The sequence below is a fragment of the Mastacembelus armatus genome, chromosome 13 (genome assembly GCF_900324485.2).
Source record: "Mastacembelus armatus chromosome 13, fMasArm1.2, whole genome shotgun sequence".
NCBI classification, from domain to species: domain Eukaryota; kingdom Metazoa; phylum Chordata; class Actinopteri; order Synbranchiformes; family Mastacembelidae; genus Mastacembelus; species Mastacembelus armatus.
The window spans coordinates 20,289,339-20,306,956 of NC_046645.1; the positions used below are offsets into that span (position 1 = coordinate 20,289,339).

General features: G+C 39.6%; 3 protein-coding genes across 5 annotated transcripts; 2 read left to right on the top strand and 1 right to left on the bottom strand.

The window, feature by feature from the left end:
• The first annotated feature begins 160 nt into the window (after positions 1 to 160).
• n4bp2l2 (NEDD4 binding protein 2-like 2) lies at positions 161 to 5,121 on the top strand. Of its 2 annotated transcripts, XM_026319726.1 has the most exons (7): positions 161 to 312; positions 1,577 to 1,807; positions 2,143 to 3,140; positions 3,220 to 3,344; positions 3,613 to 3,701; positions 3,808 to 3,884; positions 3,989 to 5,121. In XM_026319726.1, the coding sequence occupies exons 3-7, from the start codon at positions 2,143 to 2,145 to the stop codon at positions 4,152 to 4,154; spliced, it is 1,455 nt and encodes a 484-aa protein (XP_026175511.1). In that variant the 5' UTR covers positions 161 to 312; positions 1,577 to 1,807; the 3' UTR covers positions 4,155 to 5,121. The 2 variants fall into 2 exon arrangements, with proteins under 2 accessions (XP_026175511.1, XP_026175500.1); XM_026319715.1 differs by lacking the exon at positions 1,577 to 1,807 and having other exon boundaries at positions 162 to 312.
• A 3,225-nt stretch (positions 5,122 to 8,346) lies between these two features.
• trmt9b (tRNA methyltransferase 9B) lies at positions 8,347 to 14,940 on the top strand. Of its 2 annotated transcripts, none has more exons than XM_026315961.1 (4): positions 8,347 to 8,641; positions 12,047 to 12,245; positions 12,436 to 12,609; positions 13,049 to 14,940. In XM_026315961.1, the coding sequence occupies exons 2-4, from the start codon at positions 12,089 to 12,091 to the stop codon at positions 13,984 to 13,986; spliced, it is 1,269 nt and encodes a 422-aa protein (XP_026171746.1). In that variant the 5' UTR covers positions 8,347 to 8,641; positions 12,047 to 12,088; the 3' UTR covers positions 13,987 to 14,940. The 2 variants fall into 2 exon arrangements, with proteins under 2 accessions (XP_026171746.1, XP_026171737.1); XM_026315952.1 differs by having other exon boundaries at positions 8,347 to 8,560.
• A 234-nt stretch (positions 14,941 to 15,174) lies between these two features.
• hdac12 (histone deacetylase 12) lies at positions 15,175 to 17,618 on the bottom strand. Its single transcript, XM_026294070.1, has 8 exons — positions 17,423 to 17,618; positions 17,180 to 17,323; positions 16,909 to 17,068; positions 16,641 to 16,837; positions 16,355 to 16,505; positions 16,051 to 16,167; positions 15,828 to 15,970; positions 15,175 to 15,710 (listed from the first exon to the last, which is right to left on the bottom strand). Exons 1-8 carry the CDS (start codon positions 17,519 to 17,521, stop codon positions 15,687 to 15,689), a joined length of 1,035 nt encoding a protein of 344 aa, XP_026149855.1. The 5' UTR covers positions 17,522 to 17,618; the 3' UTR covers positions 15,175 to 15,686.

Here is a 17,618-nt window from a genome sequence, read left to right on the forward strand (position 1 = left end):
ACAGATAAATAATAGCTATTATTTTAAAGCATCCTCATTTTGCTTTATGAGCCTGAAACATTTTAGGTGGCCTTCACAAAATGCTAACTTGTGTTTTTTGTTTTTTTTTTAGTACTTCTAATGATAGCTGTCTTTCCTTGTCCCACTCCGTTCCCGCTGGTGGCGCTAACGCGCTGATCTGTTCTCCGTGCGTAAGTGAAGAAGTATGCCATTTCCGTAAACAAGAGGCAGCAGTGATGTTAGGATCGTGTGCCGGGTGTTTTAGATTAATGTCGTTTTTACCCCATTATTTATGCTCCCTGAATACTTACGGTAAGACAGATATTTATTTATCATTTTGTTAATGAGAATGAACAGAGGCGGTAACAGGTGGGGTTTCCACATCTTCTGTGGAAACATTAGCTAACTTAACTATCAGGCTTTGTTTCAGTTTTAGCTTCAAACTATATAAAAGTGTTTTGTAAGTGCGGGTTTAACCATTAACGCACACTGCCAGTCACCTTCTCCGTTTTTCTTTAACACTGTACGTTAATACTAAGGACATCCAAACGGAAACAACACGTATGGATTTATGTAGTAAACAGAGAAGTACTGAATAGCCCAGAATATGTTTTATATTTTAGATTGTCCAAAGTAACTGCATTTAGATTTGATAGCAGTCAGAGGCACCTGGAGTGGTTTTACATGCACAGGTGTGTCTCGTCAAGAGGTCATTTGTGACATTTCTTCCTTTCTTAGTGCTTAGTCTTATGCAGAGGAAGGGTGGGTACAGACTCAATAACCCTGTTAGTTAACCCTGCATCTACTGTACACATTCATAATATGGCAAGAAACAATATAGTAAAGAGCAAAGAAAGTCAATCTGATAAATCTCATGAACTTTTGAAAGTATTGCCAAGTGCAGTTGTCAAAACCATCAAACTGTGCTGAAACTGGCTCTCATGAGGACCGTCCCAGGAAACTGGAGGACTAACTCTGCTGCAGAATAGAAGTTTATTAGATTGACCAGCCTCAGAAACCGCTGATTTACAGCACATTAGGTTACAGCCCACATAAATGCTTCTCAGCCTTCAAGTGACAGACATATTCAACATCCACTGTTCAGAGGAGACTGTGTGAGTCTGGCTTTCATGTTTGAACTGAGGCAAAGAACCCATTACTTTAGAAGAACAACAGGCAGAAGAGACTTGCTTGGGCCAAGAAGATAAGGGATGGACATTAGATCAGTGGGAAACTATTTGTCTGATGATTCTGAATTGAGATTTTTGGTTTTTAACACAGTGTCTTTGTTAGATGTAGAGAAGGTGAAAGCGTGGTTCCCACTGTGAAGCATGGAGGAGGAGATGTGATGGCGTAGATACTTTATTCATCCCCCATGGGGGAAATTCAGATTGTCGTGCAGCTCTTATATCAACTTGTATAATATATATTAACTGGTGTAGGGGTGCTTTGCTGGTGACACTGTTGGTGACTTAAAATTGAGGGCACACTTACCACAGCATCCCATTTGGTTTGCATTTAGTGAGGATATCATTTGTTTGAAATGAATAAGAAAATGACCCCAAACCACAACTAGGTTTGACCAAGGAGAGTGATGGAGTGCTGCATCCGATGACCTGCCCCCCACAGTCACCTGATCTAAATCCATCTAAGATGGCTTAGGATGAGGAAAAGCAGCTAACAAGTACTCAGCCATCTTCGGGAACTCCTTTTAGATTGTTGGAAAATCATTTCAGTGGACTACTTCATGGCGGAGACTGACTGAGAGAATGCCAAGGGTTTGCAAAAGCTGTCATCAAAGCAAAAGGTGGCTACTTTGCAGAATCCATCCATCTATTATCTGTGTCTGCTTATTCCTATTTAGGGTCATGGGATCTGTTGAAGTTTGCAGAATCAAAATGATAAAACATATTCTCTGTTATTTAACATATTTCTGTTGACTAGATAATATCATATTTGTTCTGTCCAAACTTTTGACTGGTAGTGTATATATTGACAAACCAACACACTGAAATTGTAACTATATTTTTGTAGCACTAAAAACTTTAATAATAAGAATAACTACACTGGTTAATTAGTTATGATTGATTTTTTTTTGTGGTTGCAAAAAGTATTAACTAAATTTAATTTGTTTTCATGCAGATGTCTTATACTGAATCTTCCTGTGTGACCTGTCCTGACATAGAAAACTCTGTGGGTAAAACTACTGAAGATGTTTGTGATGACTTTACTGAGAACAACATTAAATGTGTGAGCAGTGACTGCAGCAGTCCAGACAGTAGTGTGAGAGAGCGAGTGTTAAAGGAGGTAGGACTCACCAGCACCTCATTTATTGGTCCAGCATTTCCCCCAGAAACAGCAACAGTCAAGTCTGACATCGAAGACACGTTGACTCAGTTTTACAAAGAACTTGAGAAAATTGATGAACCTGATGGTGCCAACACAGGAAAAGGAGATGGAGGTTTCATTCTATCACCCACACCGCCTAAAACATCTCCCAGCAAAGAGAATCAGCATGTAAGCCACGAGAAAATTCTTAATACAAGCAAATCTTCAGAAAGCAATTTTTACCAGAACAGTGGACAGAAGCGCCCATCCTGGACGCACTGGTATCAAAATAAGCCATACTATAACAGAAGGTTAAGGCCAGGCCTGGAGCTGAACTCTGGCACACCTGCTTCTGCTCAGAATCCACGACATTATCCTCAGCCACTGAACAGGGCACCATTCCATCGACCACCACCTCCATCTGCATTCCCAGATCAACAAATCCCACCACCACAGGTGAATCCCAATTGGGGCATTTCAAACCAGTATCAAGAGGACTCACATTTTCCAAAATATTTTAGTTGGAGTCACCCCTCTCAGGACTTTTATAAAGATTTTACAGACCCATTTGACAGGGACAGACTGGGTTGTAACTACAGTACAGTAAGGGTAGGATGGTCTAGAGATAGAAATGAAGAATGGTACCAGTATGGTGAAAATTACGACAGGTGCCACAGATTTGATTCAGAAAATGAACAGTGGGAGCAACAGCATCACTGCCAACCCTCTTATGACAGTCATGGATACCATTCGTCCTTGGTGCTGATCTTGATGAGGGGATTACCAGGATCTGGGAAGTCAACACTGGCCAGGTACATAAATTGTCAGTGTGTTGTAAAATTAAATGTATTCTGGTATACAGAACAGTTTGTGATGAAATATGTTTCACAGGGAGCTGCTCTCCACTGGTCCCAGCGGGCTGATTCTGAGCACAGATGACTACTTTGCTCAGAGAGATGCTTACTGCTATGAACCAGGCCTCCTTGGAGCAGCACATGAATGGAACCAGAGCAGAGGTATTGGCCCCTTAAATGCTCAAACAGGTTAAATGATTCATGAAATCTATTTTCAGGCATTAAAAAATGTTTTCATTGAATCATTCTAAAGCATTTCTGTCACATTTCGATAGCATTCTTTGCACTGTCATGTTGTTTTCAGACGTGAAGCGCAGGTGCACCCTTTAGCTAGTGAAGTGTTTGTGGTACAAGGGCATCACGTTTTCTGGGGTGAAAAGTTTTAGAAATGTGTTTGGAAGAGATTTTTAGTTTGTTTTGATAATTTCAGCTAAAGATGCAATGCATGATGGTCGGTCTCCCATTATCATTGATAATACAAACATCCAAGCCTGGGAAATGAAGCCATATGTCAAAATGGTATGTAATAATATAACATATTCATCTTGAATCTTTAGTTATTGTTTTAGTGTTTCATACTATTGTTTCATAGATGCTAATTAAGAAATACAAACTATTTTACTAGGCTTTGGAGAGAGGATATAAAGTGGACTTCTGTGAACCTGACACCAGCTGGAAGTTTAATCCTTACGAACTGGAGAAGTATGAATTCTTAATGATTATATTATATTTACAGGCCAATAGAGACTTTAAAGAACTTCACTTCCTAACATTACTGTTACTGTTTCACACTGTTTCCCCTCCAGGAGGAACAAGCATGGTGTGCCCCAGGAGAAAATCGCAAGGATGATGGCTCACTTTTCCTTTCCCATATCCATAGACATTGTAATGAGTTCACAAGAGCCACCTCATGTGAACCAGAGACGTCAACCAGGACAGCCACCGATGATGAGAAACCAAGACTTATTGTAGTTTCTACAGGGATTGAACCAGTCAAATAATCTGCCTTGAAGAACAACCCTTGGTGTAAATATTGTTGCTGCTGTTTGTAAGTGGTTTTGTAATATGTATTTTTATATAATTTTATAGTCTTTTCAGGAAATATTCAGACCTCTTCAGTCTCAATTATTTGTTTAGCCCAGGCAGCAAACTCTGGGAAGAGTCCTGGTTGTTCCAAACATCTTCCCTTTCGTAATTATCGATGCCATTGTGCTCCTGGGAATACTCAAAGCTTTAGAAATTGTTTTAATTCCCTTGTCATTATCTCACCACAATTCTGTGACAGTCTACAGAGAGTTTATTGGACTATGTTGCTTGGTTATTGTCTGGACATGCAGTCTTAATTGTTAAGCCTTATATTAACAGATGCAAAATATTAGTATCAATGCTTTTTGCCACAAGTGGACACCAATCAGGTATAGACACAACTTGTAATAAATTACACACTTTTTGATAAATTTACTAAAATTTCTAAAATCAAATCAAATTTAATTTAATGCATATGTTATGATTACTGTGAGTGCACAGGCAGTGAAGGGGTCTCAATGCTGTCTGCAGCCACTATATGTAAAGAGAGAAGAAATATATTTTTTCTAAGTTTTCATTGTTAAGTTGACATTTAACAACTTTGCTAAGGAAGGAACTCTGCATTATTTTGCTACTTACTGTAAGCGGATGAGTGGATGAAGAATGTTTATTGTTGTTGTGATTCATACATATCTGAGGATCCTACACTGATACATTGTGTACTGGTAGATTGAGATGTGTTGTTAAATTGTACTGCATTGTGTTGATGGGTGTTTCCATTACTTTGTTCACCCTATTTGTATCAGTCTCTGCTAAATAACAGAAGCAGCTCTTTGTATAATGCTGTATAATTCATCTGCAGCACATTCTACAGCTCCAAAATGACAATACAGTCACGTATTGTATACAATGACTTGTGTCACACTGCATTCTTTCTGTGTGTATACAAGTAGAACACAATATTCATAAACTATCGAGTCTTGATAAACACACTGAATTTCCTGTTAGATCAGGTGGCAAAAACAACACAGTCGAGATACACCAGCAGCAATTTACTGTGGGTATGATGTATGGAGCTCTTATCACACTAACAGCTATGATATTCAGCAGAATAATAGGGAGTGTGGAGAGGTCTTTGTCCACTAGCATTCATTACTGAGTCTCACAGGAAATCACGTTTTGCCTTTGTGTTTCCTCTGGTGTTTATTAGAGCGGCACACGGAGGTGCTGTGTTGTTGACTTTATGTTTTTTTTTCCCAATCATTGAAGCCCTGTAGAGAGGCAGGAACTATTTTTCTCTGGACTTCAGACTGTTTTTTTTCTCCATATTTGAACATGAAAATTTGATCCAGACAGTTTGTAATTTTATAGTGTAGATTTAGTTGACTATAATCTTAATTTTATTTTTGAGCAAAATCATGCCATGTTATAAACATGGCATGTTATTTTTCTGTGGAGCATCATTTGACAGATGGGGGTTACCTTTCCTGTCCTCTGTTTCACATTATGCAGACTGTTTCATGTTTTAAAATAGCATGAAATAAAAAATACTGAGAAATGGTGTGTGCTGGTTTTGGCTAAGACAAGATAATCAGTTGATGCTTAAAATACTCATGAAACAAAAACATCTGACAGTGGCCCAGGAGTAGATACTAATGGGATTAAATAATGTCTGTTTTTTGTTGAATGTCTGATTGTTTTTAAAGGCTGTGGGGCAAGATTTCCTTCAGTAATCTTTCTCATGACAATTATCGTGGAGGTTCTTTATTAAGCTGTGCATCAAATTTTTGCTCCAACAAGCTTTGACCTGATGAATATAATGGATTTCAGTTTCAGTTTTGATTTAAATAGTTAAAAGTGTACTTTTATTTCTAGCTGTTTAGGTTATACTATATTTTTTTTCACTGCTTATACACAGTGAATTCATTACTGTATGTAAAAGAAAGTTCATGAATACACCCAGAAAACTAGAAGCCCTTTCTTCAGCAGACAATAAAACTACCAGAGAAGCTTTGCCAACTGAGACTTGTAATTTGTGCAACAGTGACACAATATCCTGCTTTTTTCAACAACAGGATGTTATACAGAGGCAAAATCATAAGTTTCAATCTGTGGAGGAGCTAATGTGTCCAAGATTCCTCCAATAGCACCACAAAGGCTTCAGAAATCTGTACACAACAATGACCCAAACAGCACTGAACAGTAAAAACAGTAACTAATGGCATTTTGTATGTTTGGTTAGTTGGGTGACTGTTGTTATTACATACAGACACAAGCCCTGTTTTTGCTGCAATGGAAATTTGGTGATACAGTGAATGAAATTGACTTTGCTCAAATATCCTTTGAATGTCAATAGTTTAAATCAACACAATAATATCGTCATATGATTCTGCCTCTGTTGTGTCTTGAATGTGTGCTTTAGGTTTCTCAGGCAGAAACCTACGAGATTATTCCCATCTCTGAGGAACATTTGCGATTGCAGCTTGAGAAAAATACCAATCTTCAGGCTGAGGCCTGGTCGAGTCCTTGGAACACAAACATTAATAGCTACTCTCCAAATGAATGGTTAAATAGATTAAACAGAGCAACAGAACAGAAACTGGTGCTAATGGCAGCAATGTGGAGGTGGAGGTTTGCAAATTAAGGGACACACATTTGCAACATTTCACCCTGTTGATTGGCCAGTGGTGTAGTGTGTGTGTGTGTGTGTGTATATACTTTTTATTTCACGGGAGATATGTGTAAATGTAAGAAAGCCTGCAGCAGAAAACATGCATGTGTAATTTGACTGATGATAATGTGATGAGTGCTTTGTGCCTCCTGAATGACAGTGATGAGCCACAATTAAGTCACTGCAATTAACCATGAGAGAAAAAAGGGCAGACAAAATCAAAGCTGACACCCAAAGCTAAGGACAACAAAACCAGGATAGTGTGTGTTAATTACGACCAAGCAAATCTTAGTGGTGTAGAACTCAAAGCTTTTCATGCAGTTGTTGCAGCAACCTCTGTTTTATTTACGATACGTATGAATTTGCAAGTGGAGGATCAGGTTGAACAGAAAGCACTGATATGCTTTTGTCAATTTAGTTTTTTTTAAAAAAGCAATCAATCCAACAGGTGGGCTACATTGTTCTGTTCATTTACATCTTACACATAGCTGTCAGCCCCACAATTCAACCAATTAGATGAGTTCATTGTAAATTGTGTCCTACTGGTTCAGGCCTTTGCTGCAGAGCTGTAACAGGTTAAAAGCCATTTAGCCTGATGGGAATGGGGATGAAGCATGAAATGAAAGCTGTCATGAGAATAACACAGATTTGATGGCTGATAATTATGGCTGTTTTGTGTTAGATTCAGGACTATGAATAAAGATCGACTAATAAATGACCTCATATCTCATTTTGAAGGGAGCACGTGCTGGCAGTCAGCTACGGCTCACGCTGTTTATTGTGGTTGTCACGTGAGGCTAACGGCCAATGACAACCATGTTCTGCAGCCGCACAGCGTGTTGTCTGTTCACACACCGATGACCAATCAGATGAGTCAAGGGTACCACAATTACACGGACATCGGATCACACCTTCTTCAAAATAAAGGCGTGTGGCTGAACTACAGGACTAAAGTGCCTAAAACAAAAACACATCCCAGTTTCTCTCTTTTAACCTTGTTTGTTCTTATTACATCAAAAGCTTGTTTATCTGCAGCTGCTAATCATTTGTGTCCATTCAGCCAAAGACTGGCAGGCCAAGGATGGAGCTTAAAACCAATCATTGTAATAGATTGAAGCAGATTGTGGAATAAATGGAATAAATTGTAAAATACTATGCAAATTGTAAAGTGTTTTAAGGTGCACTGTATACACTAACTACACAAAATTTACTGTTTACGGAGCCACACAGAAAAAGAAAATGCTGTTCTCACGTTGTAAATTGATAAAATTATATACTTTATATTTGTTTAGTTTTCAATTTAAAGGAGAGTCTAGGTTTGTATTAGTAGAATTACTGTGCTGCACATTTACGCGCGTTCATAAACGAGGCTTTAATTTTGAAGCAATCGTCGGAAGTCTTGCTGTAGCCCATTACCACCTTGACAGCTGGAAGGGTCGAAATGCTTTGGATTTGTTAAGTGACCGGGGATCGGTGCGCTGCTGGCGGCCACACACGGCAGGTATTCCGTTCGCCTTATCCGTCCTCCAGATGTAGTTGATGATGTGGTCGGCGTCGATCTGCTTTTGATGCTCATGGCGGATGGGTCATGTAGATCAATCGCTTGTGCAGAAAGGGAAGTTTACCTGCAATGACCTGATGATAGAGGCGGATAATTGCACGGCGGTTTCCACGTTGTTCGGTGAGTGGATCTGCGATTTTCGGCGAATCAGAAAGATGTGCAAATCCTGCCTTGACTGTATCAGTTAGTGCAGTGTGCAAGGTGTGTTTTTGTTTGGATTTAAATGTATTTAAAAGTCAACTTTTGTTTATTTTGATCTAGATTTGATTTCATTCATTTCAAAAACTTTGATGGGACATAAGTAGTATACGCGCGGGGGCACCCGACATGATATAGCCCAGTGGTTCTGATGTGACAGAGTTGTGTCCAGTGTTGTGTCCGTGTCTGTTGCCTATACACACACTATTTTCTGAATTAAGAGACATTACAGTAGGCCTGGGTGCCATACATTGCAGTGTGAGAACAATAGATGCTTTCAGCAATGAGGGGAGACTAAGTTTAACAAACTACCGCTCACCACATGTGGATGTTGAGTCATTAACTGGCGACATGGTTGACGGGTAAACCTGTTCTGTGGTTCCCTGTGTTCATGCAGCGGTTTGTGGCAGCTGGCAGACTGACCCTGTCTGTTCATAATAACTCCACTAATCACGTCAAAGCACTGCTGAGGTCTGACCTGAAGGCTGAGGCATCAACATTTATTTCAAAGTAAATACATGAGTAGTAAATGAGTGGTGAGGTTTAAAGGCTGGTTTGGGAGCCATGGGGGTCTGATATGTTCAGATATTTTAGATCTCTGCACAAAGCTATAAATATTCCGTCTTGTGAGACGGAAAGACCAAAGGCAATGTCTTTTCCCTTTATCTAATAAATGTTCTATAGCTGGAACAAATCTGTGTGCCAGGCTTTACCCCTGTCCTCTGATTTAATTTGAATCCCCATTGTCAGTCAGAGGCAGCGCTGGGAGCCTCCCCAGCTGCCACTTACATAATGCCAGTCGAGGACTACCACAGTTTTAGTAAGCAGAGGAGCAAACTCAGGCAGTGCTGAAGGAGGCCAGATTACAGTGTTATATAAGGGATGTTTTCCTTCCACTTGACTGGGGTGATGCAGATGATGGTGGTCCAGAAATAGATCTGACTGAGGGAAGATGGGATGCTGTATGGGCACTGTATTTACCAAGAATACACACACAAGCCTGTTAATGTACAGCGAGGCACTGACAGTCAGCTTGTATATTTGCCCTTCATGTAGCACCAATCAGCCTTTGTTTCTAATACTTTGTGCCAAATGTGCATAGTATCCCCTGTGTACACTGGTGCACAATGGGCACCAATGAATATTACATTCAGAAATGTCTAATGTCTTTTAAGAGAGATGGAGGGGAAAGTCCATTAGCAGAGCACACAGTGGCATTATATGGCTCATCACCCAAACCTTTATTACTTTTTAAATTTCTAAATGCAACAACATTTAACTGAACAGTCGAGCAGATTTTCACACTGTAAACAGAGTCCTCTATAACCTTCGTGCATTGTAAGTCAGCATCCAATGCTATTGGAGATAAATATAAGTGGTGATAACTTTTCAACAGAGCTGTAAAATAATATGATTTTGGCAAATGTACTGTTATCTTACAGTACATTTGCCAAAATCGTATTATTTTTACAGCTGTTATTGATTTCGCAACATTTACCAGCTGTATGATGACAGTGATATATGATGTAGGCTGGGACGCGGTTGGCACTGACAACATTCATCCATCACATGTGATTCAAAAGAACAATTTATCTCTATGTCAAAGAGAGCAGAAAATCACATTGCTCAATATTGGGTGAAAATTTGAAGTATGGTGTAATTTGGCGAGAAAGTTAACAGAAAAAACCCCACATCACAGCGATCATGCAGACTGTGTGGTAAAATGATGATTTGTTGCTTATTAAAAGAGTTTGAACATATCAGGTGTTGAATGTTGAGGAAGAAAGTGGAAGTTTACTTAGCTGCCATGTATATTCAATTGATAGAAAACAACCTTTTTGTCATTGTCAAATTAATAATGGTATTTTCCTAATTAATTACAGGTTTAATGATGTTCTTGTGGAGATACGTGGTCCACGGAAGATTATAAAAGCAAAATGCTTGCTTGGTACCTATTCTGACCTACCTAAAATAGCTGACACCATGCTGCAAAAAAGTATGTGATAAAAACACAGCTAGGAAATTCTTATTAAAATTACCACAGTTTGATTCATGTCCTTTAGCTTTGTGAACGCTTGCTGTTTATATTTATTTGCCTTCAAAATCTCATGGTCAACATGTGGTGGAAATTGTGTTATGTGTGGGTTTGTTTTCCATGGAATTAATTAAACCATATGCGTCACAGATCAAATGGGAACTCTGCCTGTTGAGATAGCTTTGTCTAAAATAACAACACTGTCCTAATAACATATAAAAACTCTTTGTACATATACAGTAGTGCTTGAGGGAGCTGCAGCAGCACTGCAGAGCTGTGGGCCGCATCCTAATAAACTGAGATGACTGCAGTGGGAGCTGTGAAACCCAGACATAACGCAAACATCACAATTATATAATCCCCAAATTTGCAATTCAGTCTGGAATTCTATAATTTATCTCTGAAGGTTTAACATTAAAGTCTTTATTGATACAGTCCTGTGTATTATTTATGTACACAAAAAGTCAACTATAAAAGTAGTGATCATTATGTGTTAAAGCAACAACATACTGTACATCTTCATTAGACAATTAACAGAAGCCTACTCAACTAAAGCTGTAACAAAGTTAGATGATGTTCAATTCTGGGGTTCAGTCAGATGATGCAGTTTAAAAAGACTGTGTAAACCTAGAATGTAAGCTGTGCTGAACTCTTCCATGGCTTTTGACTGAATAGTATGATACATGATACATAAAATCCTGCATAAGCCACTCAATCAGATTCAATAAATCAACCAATCAAATCAGCGTATTAATATTTGACTAATGAAACTTTCTTGTAAAAGCAGTGTTTGTTTAGATGTGACTGATGGTGTTTCTGTGAGGCAGGGTCGATTTTTGCTTCAATATTACCAGAAAAAACAATTTGATGTGGCAGCTGTGGAAATGGGACTGTGGCCTCTCTCTTACTTTGTTAACCGGGAGCAGGGAACAGCTATTACAACTTTCTGATATCTGAAGTTTGTCTAGCTAATTTATGATACATACTCTGGTTTTGTTACAGTTACAGATAATAGATGACAAATCTGGTGACTCATAGTGCTTAACATCAGTGTGTCCCCCTGGAGGATTGTAGGGGGGATGTCAGCAGTGTTACTGAGCATGAATGCAGCAGGTGCTTCATGTACTAAGTGTAGGCTTTGGTGTTAAATTACCCTTGCTGCCTGACAGATGGTTGAGTGTGTCTGCTGATTAAGGTTTCCAGGTGAGCCTGTTAGACCTTAACAAGCAAGTAGAGAAGAACACTACTTTGCTGCTCCCATAATGGTGTCCACATTTGCTCTTTGGGCCCTGGTATTTCCCTAATGCAATACAGGAACCGCTTGATGGATTTATTATTTGGAAAGGAGCAGGTGAATGTGTTTGTCCTTGTAGGCATGATGCTGTGAGGGTGTGCATGAGGAAGCCTGGGCAAACATGATGGAGGAAGCTGCCAGCCAGCTCGAGAGAGACCATGTGCACAGCGTCTATGACAAGATTGCTCCATATTTCAACGACAGCCGCTATAAAGCCTGGCCAAAAGTACGACAGTTCCTGCTAGACCTGGAGCCAGGGAGCATCATCGCAGACATTGGTGGGCATGTCCTTCATCAGTAATTTTATCTTGACAATGCCATGACACAATACATAGTTTGTTGTTTTTCTATTGCTTTTGGAAACACAGCAGGGTAAAACAGGCTTACCTTAAAACAGAGTAAAAATACTTCACATCTAATCAGACCACTTCTATTTGATGATCAGTCACTGACTCATGTACTTGGCAGGTTGTGGCAATGGCAAGTATCTCCACATCAACAATGAGGTGTTCAAGTTGGGGTGTGATGTGTGTCGCCCCCTGGTGGACTTTGCCTGGAGCCAAGGACATGAGGTCCAGATGTGTGACGGGTTACATTTGCCTTACAGAGACGGCTGCTTCGACGCTGTTCTCTCTATTGCAGGTAATGGACATAGACACACACACACACACACACACACACACACACAAACACACACAAACACACAGATAAAGGGGATTTGATTGTGTTTTCTCACATGCAACAGTAAAATCCTTTCTTCATATGCATTAAGCTCAACTGATGCAGCTGGCTTTTGCTACAAATTAAATGAACTCATAATAATGTTAGAATGATAGCTTATCTCAAGCTTGTGTTGCCTAGCCAACTGTGTGAAATAATTCATGTGTGTCCTCCAACAAAAGAGTGTAATTAGGACCAAAGACGACACCAGGCACCCACACTATTCATTCATCTTGTGAGCTCTAAACAGTATACATAAAGCACTCTGTTGACTGCAAGTGCTGCATGTGACATATCATAATTAAATAAATGCCTACTCACCATCCTACTTAATTCTGACAAATTATTATTTGTGCCACAGTCATCCATCATCTGTCCACCAAAGAACGTCGTATTAGAGCAATAAAGGAGATGGCTCGCACCCTGCGAGTGGGTGGACGCATCATGATCTATGTGTGGGCCATGGAGCAGAAACGTCGTAAATTTGAGAAACAGGACATTTTTGTTCCCTGGAACCCCAACCCTCATTTGCCCTCCACTTACAAAAGAGAGCATGCCAAACCCAGAAGGAGGGCCACCACGCAGAGTGTGAGCGAAGCCATTGACAACATTGACAAGCACAGGAAGGTTAGAAGCACATCCTCTGTGGCAGATGAAGAAGACTTGACCTGCACCATGCCACCGCAGAGGACTCAGAGACTGTGGTTCTTCTCCAGGTCTTTGGATTCTGTGTTCGACTTTGGAAGCTTAGCCATTTCCCGGTCATCCTCCAGAGACCTGTGCGCTTTATCTTCACCCACAGGTGAAAACGAGGGGAACAAGGCAAGCCAGGTTGGGAGAGGACGAGGCCTCATCAAACAAGTCTCGAGCTTCTTTTCCTCTGCATCTGTGATCGGATCAGAGGAGGACGTCTTTGACTCAGCTACAGATCTGCACAAGGGACAAAATGGTCTTGGAGACAAAACTACTACAGAAAGCCAGAGTGTCTCCGTATCTTTAGCCCAGGAGTGTGGCTCTTTGGCCCTGCCAGATCTGGTCGCTTTCCAAAAGGAGCACATGAAGCAGCCTGGAGATGAAAGTAGAGGAGGGCCACAGGGAAAAGAGCAGCAGGAGAACACACTGAATCCCCAGCAAAGTGAGGTGGAAGGCCCCTGTCTAAGGTACTATCATGTTTTCAGGGAGGGAGAACTGGCAGAGCTAATAGAGAACCATGTCGAAGAGCTTCATGTCAAACACACTTACTGCGATCATGCCAATTGGTGTGTTGTAGCAGAGAAAGTTCAGTTATGGAAAATATGATTTGAACATATCTAATTTTACTTAGCATCACCTCTGCCTCAAGTTTAAGCATTGAATTACACATGTGATGACATTTTCATTCTTAACTGAAAAGGGTGTGAAGGTACAGATGTAGTCAATATTTAAGCTACTGTACAGTAAACACTAATCCAAATCATTCCACTGCTACAATTCTCTACTTATCTGGAAACATATTTTAACTATTGTTTTAAGTTTAGTAGAATGGCAGAGTTTAACAGTGACTGTCACTATATCATGTTTTAAAAGTACTTATTCTAGTACTGCAGTACTTGAAAGCAACAAGCAGTTTTCAGATATTTGTGTCCTTTTAGGGTTAAGAATTTCTTTTATTGTCAAACTACAGCAAGCTTCAGTACTGCTAATAATTTTAAACTCTTTTAAAAAGCATTTCTGCCAGGGCTTTGTGAGATTATAGTCTACTCTCCTGCACTTTCTTTTACATGTTTTAATGCACTGATTTCAGAGTAAAGTTACTTCATTAATTGTGTCCTACAATTGTGCATTTCTTAACGGTGAATACGAGGAATTGTGTTATGTAAGTTTTGGTGAGACTTTCTGTGAACAGCTCATGTGTAATTTATCATGAACACTAGTATAAAAGGAGCTCCAAGCTGTGCAGAGTATCTTCCACAAGATTAATGCCATTTGCTTGTTGTTCTGTTATCCAAGTGTTTCAAAGAACACACTGTGTGCTTGATGTTGATACTACTAATTAATGTGCATTGTAACAAGCTGGCTATACCACTGGTATGTTTCAACAAAGCAACTGCCTCATAATCTGTGAATAAACATTGCACTATACCACAAACATGTCGCCGCTTGATGTCAGTAAATGACAGGTGAACTTAGAAACATGCTGGCTACCTGTACCCATTGTGCCAAGGACGGTGCATATGCTAATCAGTACAGTATGTGTGGACCAACTGTATTTGTTCTTAAGTGACGCTGGTACCTTAATGTCGAATGTGACCTGATGTAAATGCATTTGAGTTTGAATTTGTTTTTCCTTATTAAATATTTTTATTCATTATTTGTATTCATTGTGTTGTATTTAACAGAAAGAAAACTGCATATGAGATGTGTTCTTAAATCACTTTAAACAACACACACTTCCACAGCCTTACAAATGAAAATATACTGAGCACAATTGATTTAGTGGTGATATTATTATATTAGCTTCCCACATAGATTATGTTGTTTGCTGCAAATACACGTCATCTTGATATGTATTGCAATATTCTACAGTACTCTAATAGGTCTTCAGCATCTCCAACACATTGGAGTGTATTTGTGTTAAATATAAAAATATATAAATTAAGTATTGGTCTATAAATATTTATACCCAAGTATCTATAAGATAAGATAATTCTTTATTGATCCCACAGTGGCTAAATTCAATTGTTACCACAGCTATAGGACAACAGTAAGGTGCAACGAATGAGAAAATAAAATGTGTGCAGAAATTAAAACAAACATTTACAAATAAGAATTCTATACATAATATGACTAAAATAAAATAAACTACACAAGATAAGCTAACATGAAAAACCTTTATGTGCACAGTTAAGTTTGTTAGATTGATTGTATAATCTAACAGCGGTTGGAATGAAAGACCTATATTATCTAATATCTTTGTATATTAGGCTCTGAGGATCCTCTTGATTCAGGGGATACAATTTTTACATTTCACATTCCCTCCAAACCTGAAATATAAAGAACATGAGTACAATACACGTAGAGAAAAAAACAGTAGTGACATTCTGTAGTGTTTATGTAACTTTATTTAAAAAGGGTAATTTAGCAACATATGCTCTATATACCTGAGTTGCTGCTCTGTGCATGATGGAGTGCCTGAGGGCCAGTTTGTCGATGTCTCTCGAGTATCCTCCTCCAATAACAGCAGCAACAGGAACACCTCTGCTTGCTGCAGTCTTCATCACATACATATCTCTCTGATACAATCCTAGGTGACAATCAGTCATTCAAAAACATCAAGAGCTGAATTGTACCTAGAAATACCTGTGTGTCTAATCTATGGCCCACCTTGATCAGTCAGACAGAGCCTTCCAAGTTCATCCTCCCAATGAGGGTCAACTCCGGCATCATACAGAACCAGGTCTGGACGAAAAGTCTCCAGCAACCAGGGAAAGTGGGACTCCACTGGTTTAGAAAATTGTCAGACATGTCAGTGAATTCTTAGATAAACACTGTTCATTCCAATTACTGAGCCTATTTAAAAAACAGAAATAAATGTCTAAAATAAAACTTCAAACTTTGAGAAGTAAAGCTATTTGTATCTAACATTAAACATATATTACATGTATTATTATGGTCTGTGTTATCGTGCCTGTAGAGAGGTACTCCTTGTCTTCCAACCCATCCTCCATGCTGATATCTAGGTCACTCTGTTGTTTACGGAGGGGGAAGTTTTTCCCACAATGCACCGAGAAGGTAAACACACACGACTCCTCTTTAAATATGAAAGCTGTGCCATCCCCCTGTTGGATACAAAGGATGGATGTTTTACCAAAGAAAGAAAACTGAGCTTATCAACTAGTAAAGACAAATATTGGACTCAAAACATACTGATATAACCCACAATGACAAAGGAAGCAGAGATGAGTTCACTCCACCTGATGGACATCTAGATCCACAATCAGAACCTTCCTTTTAGAGGAGGAGTTGCTCCTTATGTATTTGGCTGCAACTGCTAAGTCATTGAGAAGACAAAATCCTGAACCATAGCTGGGGAAAGCGTGATGGGTCCCTCCTGCTGTACTGCAGGCCAGACCCCTCTGGAGCGCTACCTCAGCAGCGAGGACAGTTCCACCTGTCAACCAGACAGAATGTGATCTCTCAGCCATTCAGCTGTCATGCCACGTCTGAGGGTCTCCTTCCTACCTGTTTCATATCGACAGCGTGTCACTATGTCCTCACTCCAGTGAAAGCCTGTCCTCCTTTGTTCTTGATCATTTATTTTCCCATTTAGGAGGTTTTTCAAATATTCCTCAGTGTGCACACAGCTGAGTAAATCTATAGATGCGATTGCAGGGGTCCATACCTACTATGAAGAAGAACAGAAAATCTACTACTACTAACATTAATATTAACAATGACTGTCACTAACTAATATATTAGTAGCTTTTCTTACAAATATAAATGGGTCACTCACCTGTCTCTCTGTGATCACCTGATCTTTGATTAGAAAGTGGAAAACGCGGGGAAACTTGCGCATTGGAAACCTGTGCTCAGGTGGGAGGTCACACACATAACTGCTGTGATGAACTATGGGAAGTCCGCTGGATTCATGCCTCGCCTGTGAGATGTTAAGGCGCAGTGTAAGGTCAGTGTGTATGCAATGCATGTTTGTTTAATTAAAGCACGAGGTCCGTTCATTTATACACCAAATCCCTACCAGTTCAGCATGGAAACACCTGCAGGAGACGACAGCCGCAACGACCATCCGACCGACACCTGTGAGATTTCTTTTAGGAAACATTCCTATGCAGATCATTTCTTTAATACCAAATGAGCCCCTGGTATAAAGCAGTAAGGCGGTACATGTTATGCAGTTCGATGATAGGGGACATGAAAGCACGATCCTAAACGTG